The 19,963-nt window shown below is 51.9% G+C and overlaps 2 protein-coding genes across 4 annotated transcripts in view; both read right to left on the minus strand.

The window, feature by feature from the left end:
- Positions 1-1,319: 1,319 nt before the first annotated feature.
- UCP3 (uncoupling protein 3) lies at positions 1,320-7,248 on the minus strand. The gene is made up of 6 exons (XM_006140980.3): positions 7,062-7,248; positions 5,841-6,051; positions 5,392-5,592; positions 4,513-4,614; positions 3,895-4,075; positions 1,320-1,706 (listed from the first exon to the last, which is right to left on the minus strand). The coding sequence occupies exons 1-6, from the start codon at positions 7,185-7,187 to the stop codon at positions 1,592-1,594; spliced, it is 936 nt and encodes a 311-aa protein (XP_006141042.1). The 5' UTR covers positions 7,188-7,248; the 3' UTR covers positions 1,320-1,591.
- Positions 7,249-7,711: 463 nt separating this feature from the next.
- Positions 7,712-19,963, minus strand: part of C2CD3 (C2 domain containing 3 centriole elongation regulator) — a 132,156-nt gene continuing 119,904 nt past the window's right edge. For 2 of the 3 annotated variants that reach the window (XM_027774143.1, XM_027774145.1), the window contains exons 27-28: positions 8,831-9,050; positions 7,712-7,820 (exon numbers count right to left, since the gene is read on the minus strand). In XM_027774143.1, the coding sequence (XP_027629944.1) occupies positions 8,844-9,050 (207 nt within the window). In that variant the 3' untranslated portion in view covers positions 7,712-7,820; positions 8,831-8,843. Of the gene's footprint in view, positions 7,821-8,830; positions 9,051-18,668; positions 19,479-19,963 lie in introns of those variants that run through there. The other variant, XM_006140981.3, reaches the window with a different exon arrangement.

Here is a 19,963-nt window from a genome sequence, read left to right on the forward strand (position 1 = left end):
CAGGCTGCTCAGAAGCAGGCACGCTCAATTTGAAAGACATGCAGCCTTAGTCCGGAAGTAGGCATCTGGGTCAGCCTGCCTTTCACAGAGGGAGAAGCGGAAGCCCTGGAAGGGAGAGTAACTCGCCTACAATCGGAGCGGCTGACACAGCAGAAGGAAGTGGAGGTGTGTGGGCCAGAGCAGGTGCAATCTTGACAGAGAGCCAGAGGTGAGAAAGGAAAACTCTGTCCACGGAAAAGAAGGCAGAAAAATGCTCTTATTCCCACACTCGAGGTGTGACTCCTTTATTGAGTCATAATAATTTTCCAAAATGAATTCAGTTCTCAGAGACGCATCTGTCTTTTCCCCAAGTCCTACCGCCCTCATGGTGCCGCATGGTCTAGTCAGGGAGCAGGGGCTTCACGAGAGCGTGGCTCCTGCTGCCTCGTGTCGTTATCACCACCCCTGCTCCCAAGTCCCTGGTGTCTTTGGTCTTACATCTAGACGACTTTTTCTTTCAAAATCTTCTTGCCTGGCAAGTCCTCTCTGCCCTGACAAACTCTTGCCCAAGACGCTGTCCTTATATTTACATTCGTAGTGGGCTTTTGCTTCTAGAAAGTGCTTTCCTGTCCCGCTTCTCACTTGATCCTCATTTTACCCCTGGCGAGGTAGGCCGGGAAGGGGTTATTACCCCCATTTTACAGGAAACAAGACGGAGGCTGCCCTCTGCATTCTCTGTGTCGTCAGGAATATCGACATGCTGCAGCCTCCCATCGGCCCAGCAGGGCTCCTTTGGCATTCGTTTTAGTCTGCCCTGCTTCTCGCGTTTCCTAGAATCCCAGAGGATTCTGCACGGCGGCGGGCACATCACAGAGGCTGATGGCACAGGCGTGACTGTGGAGGCCATTGTCCCCGAGCTTTGTGCTGTGTCGGTGGTGCCCCTTGGCCTCCAGCTGCTTTCCATCTTTCCTCTTTATAACCCCTTGTCTAATCAGGTTTTGCAGGGGACACAAGCTTGCAAACTTCTGTTTCATCCGCATGGATCTGTTTTCACTCAGTTTTTCTTGCCTAAATGTTAGGCATCCAACCTAATGAGTTTCAAAAATTAATATAATTCATTCTCCATCTTGTCAGTGCAAAACAAATGTTTTTTTTTGTTGTTGTTGTTTGCTTGCCAATTTTGCCAGAGGATGTGTGCACTCACCAGAGAGAGACAGAGAAAGGGAGAGAAAGTGAGAAAGCACCCCCCATGAGGAATGGTCAGTTTGCAATCCCTTCTCCTTTTCTTCTCCTCTCGGGATTTCGGGCACAAGTGCACACATGTCTGGCTTGTTTCTCAAGCTGCCGGGTCCAGGACTTAAACCACACAGTTGACTATGTGGGATTCAGTTGCTGCAACCACCAGGCCATCGGCCGACCCGGCTAAGGTGTTCGTAAGATATAGTACTGAAGACCAGACTCCTCCCTCCTCTTCTACTTCTTGAATCAGCAGCAAGTAAACAGCACTGTAAACACAGGTGGGTCAGTGTCCAGGTGCATGTGGGTCCGCTGCTTTATCCCATCCTTCGCTGGTGTTGCAAGAGTTAAGCACCAAGTAGCCTTCTGGTCTTGTTCAAAACGGAGATTCCCGCAGCATCTGCACTTTCATCAAGGCCCGTTTCAGCTGCTCGTAAGTTACAAACATCATCACGTTCCAGGACCCCAACCGCAAAAAGGAGGGGGTAAATCTGAGGAGGAAAATAACGAAACCGTTAGGTGGAGTGGACACAGAGACCACACATACAAGGGGACTTCAAAAAATTCAAAGCAAAACGGACTTAAAGTATTTTGTGAAAAACAATATTGAAATTGCCAAAAGCAACATTGAAATCCACACACATATCCTCCTCATAATATGCGCTGCCCATGAACTTTCTGAAGACCCTTCATAGATCCGTCGTGCTCTCCCATGCACAGAGTGGGACCAAAGGACTTACACCTGTTAGTCACGAGCATTTTCTGAGATCCATTTATTTATTTTTTTCTTTTTAATATGCTAGAAGGTGTGTGTGCTCACTGGGGAAAGGAAGAGAGGAAGAGAGAGAAAGAGAGAGAGAGAGAAGGCACCCCCAAGGGAGATGGCCATATCACAATCCCCCCTCCATTCTCCTTGTGGGATTTTTTGGCATGCATGCATATGCACCTGTAGTGTTTCAAGTTGCCAGGGCTAAGATTCCAACATGTAGGATTCGGCTCCCTTCACTGCTGAGCTATGAGGCCAGACCATTATTTATTTATTTAAAAAATTTTTCTTGGTTATTTCTTTCATGAGATGACAGAAAGAGAGAGTGAGAGCACTCACGTCAAGTCTCCACATCGCGATCTATCCCCCAGGCTGAGTCGACCCAGTCCTGGGCATGGGCGGGCACAGCTGGTGTGTATAGGGAGGCCCTGGGACATGAACATGAACTAGGATCTTCCCATACGGGCCCAGTGGCATTACCATTGTGCCACCATCTGGCTTCTAGGTCTCTAACATTACATCACGGACAAACTACTTAATCTTCCTACGCTTCGGTTTCCTCATCTGTAAAATGGGAAAAAATAACAGTCGAGTGTGTGGAATACGAGTTAACGTGGAAGAGCACAGAGCCCAGGGTCCAGTTGCAGTCACACTCAGTAATGTTACCTGCTTGTCTGCTGCTCTTTGAGGGAGGCATAACACAGGGTCTGGGACACATGGGATGCTTCGTTAACGCTTGACAAGGGTAAACTGAGGCAAGGCTTCAGGATCTATGGTGGCTCCCGCTTGCTGTTGGCAAGGGAACAGCATCCTGCAGAGGAAGCTGCAAATGCACAAGGCGAGGCAAGGAAGCGGGGAGCGTGCTGGGACAGTGGGCGGGATGCTGAGGCCGCCATGGGTGTAAAGGTCAGTGGTGCTGGCTGTAGGCTGGGGAAATGCCTGGGAAGTTCCAACCACCTTTCCTCCTCCTCCCCTGTTGGCAGTGCTTGGAGGCACTACCTTTACTTAGCCCTAGACTCCTTTCTCTTGGTAGGGCTTCCTTAGTTCTCCAAACCAGGTTTGGTTCACTTTTTGCTGTTGCTGTTCCCATACTTTTCCTTTGTGGCATTTACATCTGTATTGGTCACAGCTATGTCATCAGATTCACCCACGGTAGGCATATTAGAAAAGAAAGAAGCCGGGCTGGGGGCAGGGGTGGGTGCGCGGTGAAACACGACACTCCGAGAGGCGATCCTACATGGGAAGGTTCCCTCCTTGAGTACTCTGGGCATGTGCTTCCCCATGATCTGGGGCTGGCTGAAGGCTGGGGGTGGATTGTGACATCAGGACCCTGTTGGTGGAGGTATTCTCTCTCTCTCTCTCACATGAAAGAAAAATTGGGTTGTTGGAAGTCATGACATATTTTTTTCTCTTTGTTGTTTTTAATGCAAAAACGTGTCATTTCTTTATCTGATAACCCAATAAATAGATATACTTTTAAAAAAAGAAAAGAAAGGGACCAGCAGGTGCTGGTTAAGGTGTTGGACACTCCCGCATGGCCGACCACAGTTCACAACCTGGACCCGGTGGCTTCCTTGCTCACCCCCTGCTTGTGTCTCTTTCTGGTCAAATGAAAACAAATGAAAGAATGAATAAAATTAAATAAAATAATTCTAAAAAAAAAAAAAGAAAGAAAAGGAAGATGGAAGAGAAGGAGAAGGGATTGTGGCATGGCCAATCCCCCAAGGGGGTGATTTCTCACTTTCTCTCTTTCTGTCTCTCTCTGGTGAGCACACATGCCTTATGGAAAAATATCTACAAAAAAAAAAAAATATATATATATATATATAAATAAAAACAAAAAATATAAGAAAGAAAGGAAGAAGGCTGAGTTCTCTGGGAGAGAGTGCAGTAGGCAGGAGGGGAAGGCTCACCCTTTGTAGAAGGCTGTGGGGCCCTCATGGGCCACCATCTTTAGCATACAGTCCAGGGGGCTACGGTACCGGCCTGGGGAAGAGTTCATGTACCGCGTCTTCACCACGTCTACTGGGGAGGCCACCACTGTGGCACAGAAGCCAGCTCCAAAGGCAGAGACGAAGTGGCAGGGGAAGTTGTCTGTAGGAGGGAGGGGGAGAGCAGACATCAGGGAATGCGTTGTGTTCTGTCCCACATTACCAGTGCTTGGCCCAGCTAGGCCTGCACTCCTTGCATATGAGGGTAGCTCTCCCGCGTCTCTCACAGTGCCAGGGTTGGCTTTTGGTAAGTACTGGAAAACTAGACCTGGGCCATCAGAGCTGGAAGGCCAACCCGCCTAGCCAACTGGATTGGGGAAACTGAGGCAAGGAAAATGAGAGACCTCTGGACCGGAAGCAGCTCTGGCCTTCCAGCCCAGGCCTCTTTCCTGCTCGTCACAGTGCAGTGCCAGGTGCATTTTACTGCTCCTCTCTCCACTCGTGCTAGTGCCCAGTTGCCTCTGGGCAGTGTCCTCTAACCACAGAAGCCCATGTTCCCTCCCCGCCTAGGAAGTGCTATGTGCCCAGACCCAGGCTCACCGGTGAGCAAGTGGTTGTCCAGCAGCTTTTCCTTGACGATGTCGTAGGTCACCATCTCAGCACAGTTGACGATGGCATTCCTTGTGATGTTGGGCCAAGTTCCTGGTAGGTGGTGGTGGTGAGGGTTGATGAAAGAGGAATGGGAGAAGTTGATACCCTGTTTCAAGGCTCCCGGCCCCGGTTTGGAGGGGGCCCCATTCTAACGGTCTCAGCCAGAGATCCCCCTAAGCAGAGCCATTCCCACACTCTTCCTCCCAGAGTTAACAAGGCTCAGATCACTCATGACCTCTTTAGAGTCAGAAGACAGAGAGGCCCACTCGTGGCCATTTGGCCACCTTTTGCAAGATGATCTGCCTGGTTGTCAAAATGAAAATGTGCCTCCCTGAGACCAGAAAAGGAAGTCACTCTCTGAACGAGGGAGACGAGGCTATGCAAGAGGGACTCTCTCGCTCCTCACAGTCCACTCCTGATGCCACCATTTCCCTGTGTGTCCGCTTGAAGGCTGTTCCCTTCCACCTCCATGTGCTGGAGCCTGCTTGGCCTTCGAGGCCCAGCTGGTGTCAGCTCTCCGGGGCCAGCATGGTCTGTCTCTCCCATCTCTGGGTGTCACCTGGCACATCCTGCCCATGACAGGGCTGCTCCTTGAGTGTCTCATCTGCTCTGCATGTCTGTCAGTGCCCTGAGGCAGACAGCGCCTTACTTTTATCTCAGCTCCTCACAGCAGCCGGCCATGGGGTCTTTTTTGGGGGAGCTAGTTTGGAATCACTGGAATACACCACACTGGGAGCTTCCTCCTTGTGGGTTTTTGGCACAGCCCCTGGGGGGGGGGTTAAGCTCTGCCTTGGGTCACCCAACCTCCAGCCTGGAGTCCAGACCTACCTTTCCACAGGCCCCGGACCCCTTCCTCCCTGGCGATGGTCCGGTAGGCATCCATAGTCCCGCTGTACTTCCTGTCGCTCCCGGGCCCCAGCTGCACGCTGGCCTGAAATCGGACCTTCACCACATCAGTGGGCTGGGCACAGGTCACCGCCATGGCCCCCGTGGTACAGCCCGCCAAAATCCGGGTGGTGACGCTGGTGTCTGGGAGAAGCAGAGGGAGTGGGCGTCTGTCCTCCCTGAGAGGACGCTGTTGTGGGCTGCCACTGTGGGTGCCTGTGCTCTCCCTGGGGTGGGGCTCTGGAGTCCTAGAGGGCCCTGGGAGTCTCCCCCAGCGTCAATAACCAGTGTCCCATGCCCACCTCTGCCTCTGAGCCTGGTTATTCTGGGTCCTGACACACACGCTTCCACCACCCCCTTTGGTGTCCATGCCTTGGGGCCCCAGCACTCACTGTCTGCTCCTTTCGGGGTGTAGAACTGTTTTACAGAGTCGTAGAGGCCGATGCGGATGGACGCGAAGCTCATCTGGCGCTGCAGGCCAGCAACCAGCCCGTTGTAGGGGCTGCGGGGGCCCTCGGTGCGCACCATGGTCAGGATGGTGCCCAGCACGCCACGGTACTGCACACTCGGGGCCGCCTGGGACGCCTGCTTCTCCCCTTGGATCTGAGGAACAGAGTGACTTGAGGGGCCAGGCAAGTAGGTGGTGGACAGGGGCTGTGTGTGCACGGACACTACCAGGGGCTGGCCCCCCGGGACCTTGAGAATAAGCATGACGATTACGCTGTCATATCACAGTACACACGTCACAGCTTTGTGCAGCCTTCTGCAGTTCATAGAGCAGTCATTCCCGGGGTGGGGTTTGGTGCTCAGAGCAAACAGGGTGGGAGGAGCATGTGTTTCCCGTTTTATAGATGGTCAGTGGTTTGTTCAAGGTCACACTGCTAATTCTTCACCTCTACCTCGTCTGCTATGGTTTACAAAGTAGGGTGAGGCCATGAGGGCCCTGGGATTTATCACTGGCCGAGGAATTTAGATTTATTTATTTATTTATTTATTTAGAGAGGTTTTTCGCTATAGGGCGCGTGCGCTCGCCAGACAGACAGAGAGAAAGACATAGAGACAGAAAACGAGAAATCACCCCCCAGGGGGGATGGTCACGCCACAATCCCTTCTCTTCCATTCTCCTCTCGGGATCTTGGGCACGCACGCACACGCGCCCGGCATGAGTTTTAAGCCACCGGGTCTGGGACGTGAACTGCGGTCGACTACGTGGGAGTCCAGTGACATAGCCATTACGCTAACTACTGGTTCCCTATTTATTTATTTTTAAAGAATTATTTAATTTTGTTTATTATTATTATTATTTTATTTGCTTTAGGGTATGTGCATGCATGCACGAGAGAGAGAGACTAAGAAAGTGAGAACGCAAGCCACGAGGTCCAGGACTCAAACCATAGTTGGCCCTGAGAGAGTCTAGTGCCTTAACCACCACGCCACCTGCTGGCTCAGAATTTAGGTTTATTTTTGTCTGGAGGAAGGTGATGGGGAGGAGGAGGCAGGAAAGAAAACTAACCAGAGGGGTAAGCAGCCCTGTCTGGTTCTGTGTGAGCAAGGCCATGCTGGCAGACAGTCCTGTGGTGGAGAACAAGGACCCCTAGCCAAAAGGCATTTACCTGCAGGCGGACCTTAGCCGTGTCCAGTGGGAAGGTAAGGAGGTCCGCAAAGCAGGCTGCTGTGCCTGCCCCCAGGAACTTCACAGCTATTGTGGGAGGAACTTCGGAAGGATTCAGGCCAACCATGTCCTGGAAGGCTTTGCCCCCAGTGTCTGGGGCCCAGCAGAGGTTCAGGGAGAGAGGCTGCTCCACAGTCCTGGGCTTCAGTGCAAGGAGGAGGCTGTAGAGAGAAGCCAGAGAAGGCAGGTGAACCCTGTGCTATCAGGCCAGGCTGCAAGCACCTTTCTGCACTGGGAAGTGAGAAGCCTAGGTAATGCCACCCTGTCTAGGCTTAAGTTGGCCTGTAAAAACAGATCACTTCCTATCCTGCCCCTTATCTCTCCCTCTGTATCAGATGATAAGCAGGGCTGCTGGTGGTGTCTTTACTGTGTAGACATGGAAACTGAAGCTCTGGCAGGAACCAGACTTGCTCCCAATTGCATATGCATCCCATTTCTAGTCACTGGTACAGTGAGAGACCTGCTAATCCTGCTTCCTGAGGTGTACAGTCTGCTGAGTTAAATTACTGTAGAACTGTTTTACAGAGTCGTAGAGGCCGATGCGGATGGACGCGAAGCTCATCTGGCGCTGCAGGCCAGCAACCAGCCCGTTGTAGGGGCTGCGGGGGCCCTCGGTGCGCACCATGGTCAGGATGGTGCCCAGCACGCCACGGTACTGCACACTCGGGGCCGCCTGGGACGCCTGCTTCTCCCCTTGGATCTGAGGAACAGAGTGACTTGAGGGGCCAGGCAAGTAGGTGGTGGACAGGGGCTGTGTGTGCACGGACACTACCAGGGGCTGGCCCCCCGGGACCTTGAGAATAAGCATGACGATTACGCTGTCATATCACAGTACACACGTCACAGCTTTGTGCAGCCTTCTGCAGTTCATAGAGCAGTCATTCCCGGGGTGGGGTTTGGTGCTCAGAGCAAACAGGGTGGGAGGAGCATGTGTTTCCCGTTTTATAGATGGTCAGTGGTTTGTTCAAGGTCACACTGCTAATTCTTCACCTCTACCTCGTCTGCTATGGTTTACAAAGTAGGGTGAGGCCATGAGGGCCCTGGGATTTATCACTGGCCGAGGAATTTAGATTTATTTATTTATTTATTTATTTAGAGAGGTTTTTCGCTATAGGGCGCGTGCGCTCGCCAGACAGACAGAGAGAAAGACATAGAGACAGAAAACGAGAAATCACCCCCCAGGGGGGATGGTCACGCCACAATCCCTTCTCTTCCATTCTCCTCTCGGGATCTTGGGCACGCACGCACACGCGCCCGGCATGAGTTTTAAGCCACCGGGTCTGGGACGTGAACTGCGGTCGACTACGTGGGAGTCCAGTGACATAGCCATTACGCTAACTACTGGTTCCCTATTTATTTATTTTTAAAGAATTATTTAATTTTGTTTATTATTATTATTATTTTATTTGCTTTAGGGTATGTGCATGCATGCACGAGAGAGAGAGACTAAGAAAGTGAGAACGCAAGCCACGAGGTCCAGGACTCAAACCATAGTTGGCCCTGAGAGAGTCTAGTGCCTTAACCACCACGCCACCTGCTGGCTCAGAATTTAGGTTTATTTTTGTCTGGAGGAAGGTGATGGGGAGGAGGAGGCAGGAAAGAAAACTAACCAGAGGGGTAAGCAGCCCTGTCTGGTTCTGTGTGAGCAAGGCCATGCTGGCAGACAGTCCTGTGGTGGAGAACAAGGACCCCTAGCCAAAAGGCATTTACCTGCAGGCGGACCTTAGCCGTGTCCAGTGGGAAGGTAAGGAGGTCCGCAAAGCAGGCTGCTGTGCCTGCCCCCAGGAACTTCACAGCTATTGTGGGAGGAACTTCGGAAGGATTCAGGCCAACCATGTCCTGGAAGGCTTTGCCCCCAGTGTCTGGGGCCCAGCAGAGGTTCAGGGAGAGAGGCTGCTCCACAGTCCTGGGCTTCAGTGCAAGGAGGAGGCTGTAGAGAGAAGCCAGAGAAGGCAGGTGAACCCTGTGCTATCAGGCCAGGCTGCAAGCACCTTTCTGCACTGGGAAGTGAGAAGCCTAGGTAATGCCACCCTGTCTAGGCTTAAGTTGGCCTGTAAAAACAGATCACTTCCTATCCTGCCCCTTATCTCTCCCTCTGTATCAGATGATAAGCAGGGCTGCTGGTGGTGTCTTTACTGTGTAGACATGGAAACTGAAGCTCTGGCAGGAACCAGACTTGCTCCCAATTGCATATGCATCCCATTTCTAGTCACTGGTACAGTGAGAGACCTGCTAATCCTGCTTCCTGAGGTGTACAGTCTGCTGAGTTAAATTACTTCACACTCTATTCCTCTCGAATAAATGAAATAAACTTTTCTCGTGACTCAACAGAACTGTTAATTCATCTTGGATGCAGACTGTTTTATTTATTTATTTATTTATTTATTTATTTATTTGGTAAGGCTATCTAAATATATTCTTATTATACTTAAATTATGAATCAATTGAATAATTTGTCAATTGTATATTCAATTGAAGGATTTATCCTTAGATGTTTGTACTAAAACATACTAAAACTGACACCAGCAGGTGGCATGGTGGTTAAAGTGCTGGACACTCCCATATAACCGATCATGGTTTGAGTCCCGGACCTAGTGGCTTGCTTTCTCACTTTCTCCCTCTCTCTGGTCAAATTAAAAATATAAATAAATAAATAAATAAAGTTAAATGAATAAAAAAGATACTAAAATCAAAAGTCAAAACCCCAAATGAGTTAAGAGGAAATCATTCTACTATCTGGAGTGAAAGACTCTAAAGCCTTATTTCTAAATTGATTATGCCACTTAAATTCTTCCAAAAATGAGTTCAGCATACTGCAACAAACTCTCATGGCCTTGCACTTTGGTTTACATTTGTTCCAATAAGAATTAATGTCTTGGTAATTAATGTCTTCCATGACATGGAACAGAAGTTGGGAACATTATGGTTAGCTTGAGCATGTCAGGAACCAAGAACAGGCTGAATGTTATACCCAGCCCATGTATCTGAATGGGTGAATAGTGAACACATAGTCCAGGTTGGACAATGTATTGCCACAGAAGCAGCAGGCTTTGGACAGAATTATCACCAATTTCCAAATAACCAAGAGCTGGTTGAAGGGTAGTAGCTACCAAACCAAAGCCCTGTATTTCCATCTCCTGAACATGACAAGTAATGACCTGGACCACCAAGCTGTATCAGATGCAGTTCAAAGTACTGCTTGCATATTGTGGGACAGAAATTTTAGATATCAACCCTAGCATGGGCTGAAACTCCAGTAAGAGCAGTAGCCACTTTTTCTGTGACTTTTGTAGACCATAAAAATGGGGAACGAAGTCACTTCTTCAGAGAAATGCTGAATTTTGCAAAAAATACTTCTTTACAAAAGAGCAAAAGTGTTGAACCTGTAACCTACTGGTTAAGAGAGCTGAACCCACATGGATAACTGTGCAGTCTAAATTCTGGCCCTTTGAAGAACATGCCAGGAATGTGTGCTTGCATGCCCAGATTCTGACAGGATGAAGAAATGAAGGAAAAGGGATTGATGGTGTGACTATACCCCATTGGGGGAATGCTTTCTCCCTTTCTCTGAATCTCTCTGGTGAGCACCAGGCATGCCATGAGTAACGGTGGGGCAAGACGGATGGTCAACGTCCAAGGGAGGGCGCTGACAAGTCGGGGCGCAAAGTGAGGAGAGACCATCTGTTTGCGAGGTGGACTAGGAATGGCCTGGTGGTGGGAGTGGGAGAAGGAGCACAGGCGTTCCGCTCTGGAGCGAGGAAAGGGAGGTCTCCTCACTTCTCCTCACTTCTTGTCGCTTCTCACTCTTTCTCCCAAATGGATGAACATTCCTCGTGACTCAACAAAACTGTTAGCTGCGATAAGACTTCCAGGTAGAGGTTAGATGCCAGGGGACCCTGATGCATGAGGTAGGAGGCAGGGATGACCGAGGACCCGTAGGGGAGGCTTGCATGTCCGACCCCATCTGATTCTCACAGCTTTCCCTCCAGGTAGCTGCTTGCCTCCTCTGCTTCGGCCTGAGCAAACTGAGGCTCAGAGATGCTGGCTTGCTTAGTCCTGCCGGCCCTGCCGTCCAAGCCTGGACTCACTCTGCTGTTATTCTAGCCTCAAAGCAACCCTGGGAAGAAGGCAGGACAGCCTTTCCCAGTCTACAGATCAGAAAATAGAGGCTTAAATGGAAAGAGACTGGCTCAAAGTCAGAACTTTTACCTGGCTGTTCCCATGGCATTCGCCATGCCATCCGGGGCCCCAGGCGAGGTGGTGCGTGGAGGCCCACAGCTTTCCTTTCAGTGAGGCCACTCAAAGCCCTCTGCGGTTACTAAAGGACATGCAGAACCCATCCACGAGGGAGTGAATGCCAAGCATATGGAACGGCAGCTTGGGCAGGAAAGATAGGTGAGCACCAACACTGCCCAGTTATCGGGCAGGTGAAGAAAATAGGCCTGCTGAGGCTGAGACCAATGTGGGAGGGTAGTCAGGACTGAGGGAAGTCTCAATCTTTCCAAGTTGCTTCCCTGCAAAGGGCCTGGCTCTTCAGGAGGCTGCGCGGAGGCCTGGGGCCCACACACGGAGCCTGGCTGGAGACAGCACACAGGTGTGCTCAGGGAGCCACTCCCCTCCCCTGCTCCTTCCCACTCCCCTTTGCCCTACAGAGGTCCTGCAGCTGCCAGGGCTGGCCTGGCTCCAGCTCTGCCCGGGGCTGGATGCCAAGTGCCTCTCCCTCTGCCCTCAGCCCTGGTGTCTGCATCCTGGTAGCCTCTCTCCCATCTTGGCACTTTCCCTGCCCTTCTCCTCCTCTGAAGTGAGCTGGCTGCGGGGGACCGTGGCAGCATGAACCTGAGCATCTGACTCTCAGACCTGAGGAGGTCTTGGGGTGGCCCTGGGGTTTGTGTTCTAGTGTCTCTTACCGGGGGTGGGAGTGTCCCTTCTCCAGGCTCTAACGGAACCGTATAGGCTAGGTATCTACACCACTTCGAGTAACAGCTGAGACCCAGACAGGTGAAATGCTTCACGGAGGCTGGATCTGTCTCCTCGGGGAAGCAGTTTTCCCTTGAACCTCCTGCAGAGCTTCCCTTCAGAACCTCCTTTGTCCTGAGGTGCCTCTGACCCCAACCTTCTTGTAACACTAAGTCATTAACTGCACCGGTGTTCCTGAAGATGGGGAGCCCAAAGACAGCACTGACCCACTTCTCCTGTGTGTGTGCCCGGGACAGGAGGGTGCTCGGAGGCCGGGTGACCAAAGAGCTTGCTGACGTGGGAAAACGGGAAACGAGACGCGAGGACTGTAGAGGCCAGAGTGGCGTATTCTAGTGGAGCATAGGGCATGGTCGGTTCTCAAGCAGGGAAACGACCCTCTCAGACCCCTGCTGGAGCAAGCTGGGGCAGGTGTCCAGGGTGGATGGAAGGGCGAGATGCGGATCTCGGACACCAGCGAGGAGCTTGGTGGATTGGCACCAGCAAGTGGTGTTGGGGCTTGAAGCGGGTCAGAAGCAGTGGCCAGGAGTTCACAGAAATGGAGTGGTCAAAAGCCACTCTTCAGAGGGAGGGTTCTAGAACATTCACTGGTCACATGGGGAGAGTAGAGGCAGCCAGAATGGTGGGCACAGAGAGGGGCTGCCCTCAGGTCAATGCTTCCCAATCTCCTTTCCCCTTCTGAGTCAAACTTAAACACCCCTAGCAGCAGCAGATCTCACTGGGCAGGTAGAGAAAGAAGCCAGGGGCCAGATCCTCATCCCTGTAGCTCTGCTGGGCACCTGAGGGATGGCACGTTCTAGCCCGTGTGGCCTGTTAACGTTTGCCGAGTGCTTCCTGCACTGGGCATCGCACTAACTTCACTGACTAATTCGGTCCCTTTATAAGGCTATAGGGTAGTTGCTATTATTAGTCCCACTTCATAAACAAGGGACCTGCGACCTCAGGGGCTCCTGCTGGACACACAGCGGAAGTGATGGTGCTGAGCTTGGTGCCCGCTCTGACACCTGAACCTGTGCCTGTTCCACTGCCCAGAGTCTCAGATGTCAGGGAGAGTCCAGGATGCCTTGAAGTGCTTGTTTACAGAAAGTTCTGGCCCTCAGCCCTGACTCAGATCTGGGGCAGAGCCCGGGAATTTGCATTAGAGAACAATTCCCCGTGACAATCTGACGGGGTCACACTGCCTCCCAATTCCAAACCCCCCTCTCCGCAAAGTCTCCACTACATCCCTGTGAGGAAGCTGATTGGGCAGTGACTGCTCGGCCTCCCAGCACACAACCTGGCCGGGCCTCAGGCCAGAGCTGCCCCCACGATCCCTGGCCCAGGATTTTCTTGGTGGGGCTGTGGGGGGAGCTTTATGCTCTGGAGGAATCCTAGCGTCTGGGTCTAACAGAAAATCACTTTGTATCTGTGGGGATTTGCAAAATCCCGCCTGAGGTAGGCAGCAGGGAAGGAAGGGAGCCCTGGGTGAGCTATGGCGTTGGGCCCAGGGCCTGGCCTGCCTCAGCGGCTGAATGGGGTTGCAGCTCCCTCATCATGACAAGCAGGGGCTGGACTGAAGTCCTAGCAAGTCTGTCATGCTATGGCTAGTGACCCCTGCTAGCTCTAGGCTGCTCTCTGGAAGCTTATGATGAAAGAAGAAGACGAGGGGAGGGGAAAGGGGAAAGAAGAGGTCTCACCTGTGAGTCCAGCCAGGGCAGGGGCAGCTGGGGGCTCCTTAGGGCTCCATCCCAGGAGGCAGCAGCAGGGACCAGACAGCCCCTCCTTGCCATTCACTGCCGTCTCTGCTGTCTTCGGCTTGGCACTAGTCTTTATACACTTGGCTGACCTGAAACCTTATCCTGGAGCAGCTAGTGACAGCCTGATCACTTGACAACAGGCGGGTTGGTGAGGGGCAGGGAGGTTGGGGAGGCCAGTGCATTCCAGATCTGGCTGGGCTCTCTTAACTCGGGGCTCTTTAATATACCTCCTTCATGCTGTAGAAGAGCTTCCTTGGTGATAAGGGTATAGGGGCAAAGGGTGGTGTGGACCTGTCACTTTTGAGAGATCAAAGATCAAGGCTTCCTGCAATAGGCTGGGAAGGGTTCTGCCAGACCTCCTCTTAATAACAGTGGTGATAGGGGCCAGCAGGTGGCATGGTGGTTAAGGTGCTGGACTCCCACATGGTCGATGTGGTTTGAGTCCTGGACTTAGCAGCTTGTTTTCTCTCTGGTGAGCACACGTGCCCCATACAAGTGAAAATCAATAAATAATTCTTAAAATATTTAAAAATAAATTAAAAAGAAATAACAATGATGGGCCTAGCAGATGACATAATGGTTACATCACCGGACTCCCTACATGGCCAACCATGGTTCAAGTCCCAGACCCAGTAGCTTAAAACTCATGCCAGGTGCATGTGCGTACACGTGTGCCCAAAATCCTAGGAGGAGAATGGAGGAGGAGGGGGGTGAGAATGGAGGAGAAATCACCCAGGGGGATGATTTCTCACTTCTGTCTCTTTGTCGCTACCTCTCCAGTGAGCACATGTGCCCTATAGCAAAAAAATCTCTCTTAAAAAAAAAAAAAAAAAAAAACAATAACAATGATGGTACTGTCACTTCTTGGAGCCTACTATCCATACATGCTAGATATTTTACACACACTACTTTCTTTTCTTAAAAAAAAAAACACAACTACTTATTTAATTCCATTTGTTATAATTATTTTTTAATTTGAGCAGACAGACAGACAGAAAGAGAAAGCGAGAAAGCAAGCTGCCAGGTCCAGGACTTGAACTGCGGTTGGCTACGTGGAAATCAAGTGCTTCTAATCACCATGCCGGCCCCATACACTACTTTCATTTTTCACAACCCTGTGAGAGGTATTACTAGGATTCTCAATTTAAAAATTGTATTTTATTGTACTTATTTATTTTTAGAGGTTTTTGCTATAGGGCGTGTGTGCTCGCCAGAAAGACAGAGAAAGACAGAGAGACAGGAAATGAGAAATCCCCCCCCGGGGCGATGGCCACACTGCAATTTCTTCTCCTCCATTCTCCTCTTGGGATCTTGGGCACGCATGCACATGTGCCTGGCGTGAGTTTAAGTCACCGGTTCCCGGACTTGAACCGTGGTCAACTACATGGGAGTCCAGCGACATAGCCATTACGCCAACTGCTGGCCCCCAAAGTGTCATTTTTTAAGCTTATTTATTTCTTCCATGAGTGAAAGAGACAGAGAGAGCACCCTCAACAGGGTCCTGATGCCACAATCCAGCCCTGGATCAGGGGAGTCTCTGGACGTGAACCTGAACTTTCCCAGGCGGGTCAGCCTTGAAGAGTGCAGCATTTTACTGCTGTGTCGCTGTGTGGCCCCTACTTGATGTTTTGAAATAATGGATTTATTTATTCCATATACTTTACCTTCTCGAAGTGTACAATCCGGGTAGTTTTGAGTATATTTAGATCTGCGCGACCATCACAATCTGGTCTAGGACACCTCATCACCCCCTGAAGAACTCCGTGTGTCTCAGTGACTTCCCTTCCCCGAGCCCGGGCAACCACTTCAGTGCTTTGTCTGGACATTGGCCTGTTCTGAACGTTCTAGGAACAGCATGGCGGTGCGCGCTCGTTTGTGACTGGCTTCTCTCTCTGGGCACGGCGGTACTGTCAACGCTCGCCGTGCTACAGTGTGCACTAGCGCTTCGTTTCTTTTCATTACTGAGGAGCCTAAAACTGAAAATGAGAGAAAACGATTCCCTCCAACAGGGTCTTCATGCCATGACTCACCGCACTCCCGTCTCGGCTGGGCTGGATCATGAGCAGTGTGTGTGCACATGGCATGCTCAGGTAGGTCTTGGGATGCAAACCCAGGACTTTTCCATGTGGGTCCGGTTGCATTACCACTACACCACCACCTAGCCCTCAGGATCCTAACATTTTTTTTTGAGAATTATTTTATTTAACTTTATTTATTCATTTATTGATGTTAATTTGACCAGAGCGGAACAGAGATAGCGAGAGAGCGAGAGAGCGAGAGAGAGAGAGAGAGAGAAAGTGAGAAGGCAAGCTTTCCAGGTCCGGGACTCGAACCACGGTTGCCCACGTGGGAGTCCAGTGCCCTTAACCACCATGCCACCTGCTGGCCCCAGGATCCTAAAAATTCGATGCTTGATTTACAGAGGAGAAAACAATACCAGGGAGGGAAAGTCATATAACAGCACATGCCAGGGCTGGCCTTATAGTCTGTAAACCACAATGCATCTGGGGCTTGTCTGCTGTGGCCTTTCCTCCTATGACATGACACCTGGAGGCCTCAGCACGGATGGTGCACCCCAAACCAGCCGGGGCAGGGTGGGGAGGGTCCCTTGTAGCAGCTACTGCAGGCTCCATGGTGAGAATGGAGAGAAAGGGGTAGGCACCGCGGAACCTGTGACCTTGGAGACACTGGGAAGGAGTAGGGGAGAGGAGGGCAGACGGGCAGGGGGAAGAGGGAGGTAACTGGGTGGGGCAGAGAAGTAGGCAGAGGTCATTTCTGGACTTGGCACAGAGTCATGGTCACAGGGCAAGTGGTCAGAAGTCCAGATGCTCAAGTGCAAAGCCTGGGCTGTATTTGTCCTCTTCCTTGAACCTGGCCCTCGGTCAGCGGAAAGGACAGCCCCACTACAGGGGAGGTGGCTGTGAGCGCTGCTGAGACTGGGAGGGCTCACAAGTGGGTTCTGAGCTCCACTTGGGAACACTAGCCTGGAGGTGGTGGGGGAACTGCAGGGGAGGGGAGGAGCGACAGACTGTGGGAACCCAAACGAGGGGAGGGCTCCGCTTACTTTGGGCTGGGAGATTTCCGAGTGAGCGCAGGGCCAGGTCTGTCCACTTTGGCTCGGTTTCCAGAGTCCAGCCCACACGAGAAGTCCCAATGTTGCTGCTATGGGCTGGGATGCAGGCAGCCTCCGGATGACCAGCAACACCTATTTTGGGTCTCCGTGGAGGGAGTGCTGAACTGGAAGAGGGGGCACTGGCTAGTTTGGCTCGCGGGAATACACATCTATTAGGTTGTCGGCACATTTTTGCATAGAAAAATGCCATGACTTTCCTGACAACCTCATTCCTCGTACCCTTGACTGTGCTCAAGCCTTGGAGCCCTCACTGGGAGGTATGCCGATGTCCAGGGACCGGGGTGACACCGTGCCGTGGTCTTTGTAAAAGTGTAGCGGTGGGTGTCGGACCCTGAGGAGGCCTTTGTGTCACCAGAGGCTGCCCTGGGCCGAGGGTAGGAACAAACCACATCCTCACTGCCTTACCCTCACTGGACCCCGATATCCAGGTTATCTACAGGAACTGGAGCAGACTTGGAAGGAACATCCGCCTGAGGATTTACGCCACAGGCCCGGGCCTGACCCCCTCTTTGTAGACTCCTGTGCTCCGAGGGAGGCAGAGCCCCAGCCTTGAAAGCTCTGTGCTGGTGACCTGCGGAGGCTGGCCTCTGTGGCCCTGGGGGCAGGGCTGCCAGGCTGCACCTCAGAGAACCGAGATCAACAAAGCGAGCAGGCAGAGCAGGCAGAGCAGGCAGACGTGAAGGCACACCCCACCCTGTGCCTCAGGCGCACTCTGCTTGTCCCACAGCCGTTCTGGGCTCACCTCAGCAAGGGCTGCGGGACAGTGGGCGGGGCTGACATTTCCCAAGTGTCCGCCATGTGCCAAGTGCCCGTGAAGCACTTTCACAGATACCATCTCATCTGATCTTACGCACCCCTGCGAGTGGGAGTTGTCTCCATCCTACGGATGAGGCCATGGAAGCTTAGGCAGGGCCAGACTAACCTCCATCTCCAGCAGTGTGTGGCCAAGAGGTCTCTCCTGGTTCTCCTTCCACAGCTGCCCGCGGCCTGGCCAATCCTCTGGACCTATCCCCAAACCTGGCTCTTCCAGGAAGCCTTTCCTGACTGCCCCAGCCCACATGGCCTTTCCCCAGGAGTTCTCCAAATCCGGAACTCTTGCTGGCGTGCCTTTGGGCCCTGGGCACAGCAGCCTTGCGACACCTCTGGCATATCTTGTGCTGTCATTCAATTCTCAGCTAAATAAACAGAGGCAAAACACTGAACTTCTTTGAGCTCCGATTTAACTACAGAAGGGCATCATAAGATCTAGATTACAGAGCTGTGTACGGAGGACCCAGTGAAGTGACTCGTGCATGGGGGTGAAAAGCCAGGTCCTTGTGGTGGTAGTTCCCTCTAACCCTGTCGCCTGGCCACACTACACCCATGCCTTTCCCTCCTCCCCACAGAGCTTTGTCCACCGGAGCCGTTTAAGTGTCTGTGCCGACAGTCTAAGCCAGAGCTAGCCATCCTGGAGATGAGGGGGGTTGTGAGGGACCCGCTCCGGGGGCTCCTGCACTGACAGATGTGGAGCACCAGCGAAGGGAACGCCGGTGTCAGGCTAACCTGTGTGTGGGAGCTCAGCAGCGTTCTGGTGACCTGGGACCAGAAGGGCTTCCTGGAGACTTACGGTCATCAAGCTTTCTCTCCAGTAGTTAGGGCGCAGACACTCCTAGAACCCTTGTTCTGTCAACCCAGGGACACTTGTGCACAGAATACAAATACCAATAAGACTTTATTCAAACATAGGCGGGAACAATGACATTCAGAGCTGGGTAAAAACAATAAGTTAAAAGCATGGTTAGAATTTCAGACAATCAGATACGAAGTTTGAAGGAGGTTATTTTCTCCCCCTTTCCTATCGATTAATTCAACACAACATAAAAATAATTTATATCTATAAAATGCCCATTTCCCAGGCAAATACCTGGAGGCGGCTGTAGGAGCCCCTTGGCTATGCCCGATGTGCACGATCTTCATGGCCCCAACCCCAAACCTTCATGGTAAAGATGGCCCTTCATCCACAAGCAGAGGATCAGCTCAGCTCAGCCCAGCTGTCAGGGTCATTGGGAGACTGGAAGGAGTCTCTCCACTGAGAGATGCCTGCAAGTCTCTTGGTCAAAAGGTGGGTGGGCCACTGAGTGCGGGCATCCGTTTTGCTTCTAGTCTTTGCTTCGCTGTAGAAAGAAGTGGAGATGCCAAGTGGAAACTGGGCTGGTTTGGGACACTGCTCTGGCCTTGGCTGACCGGGTCTCAAGGTGCCATGGCCGACACTTGTGGTGGTTTCAGCGTGGCCACAGCCCTGAGAGAATCAGACTTGGTGCCTCCTGTGTGTGAGTCAGGGCCGAAGGAGGGAGGGAGGGTGGGCCGCGGCTGCTTCCCTCAGCCCCTCAGGCTGTTAGTCTTTCTGGGAGTACTGGGACGAAAATATCCGTGCGATCCTGCGGGTTTCTTCTTCCGTCAGGGTGGGAGGGAGTGAATTTGGTCTGGGGTGACTAGGCCTTCGGGTCAGAGTTTCCCTGGTGGCGTTGCTCTTGTCCTGGAGGGGAAGAAGTCAGCTGCTTGGCACTGGGGACATGGCACTGCCAGGGGATGGCTCTGGCTTGCTCATCTTTGGGTCCTTGGCTAACGTGCACATGGAGCTGCCTGGTTTACAAGGCACCTCACACACCCTCCTCCACCCTGCACACCGGGCACAGCGTTCTCCATGGCTTGGACAAGGAAACCACTGTTCAGAGGAAGAAACTCAAGGTCCCAACTTTACATTATCTGCTTATTTTTCTGTAAATCTAAAAAAATCTCTAAAAAGACATTATTTTTTTAAAAAAAATCCTGATACCTAAAAAAAGAAAAAAAAGGCTGCGCTCCAAGGAGTGCAGCTGAGACGTGAACCCTGGCTCAGACTTTGGCTCTGGAGAAGGAGGGGGCTGTCACCTCCAGAACAGGGTTCAAGCATCATCCTTCGTTCCATGGCTCTAGACCGGTCATTTGTCCTTTTAGCTATAACTGTCCCACCGGGGGGGG

The sequence above is a fragment of the Tupaia chinensis genome, unplaced genomic scaffold (assembly GCF_000334495.1).
Source record: "Tupaia chinensis unplaced genomic scaffold, TupChi_1.0 Scaffold000047_1, whole genome shotgun sequence".
Taxonomy (NCBI): Eukaryota; Metazoa; Chordata; class Mammalia; order Scandentia; family Tupaiidae; genus Tupaia; species Tupaia belangeri.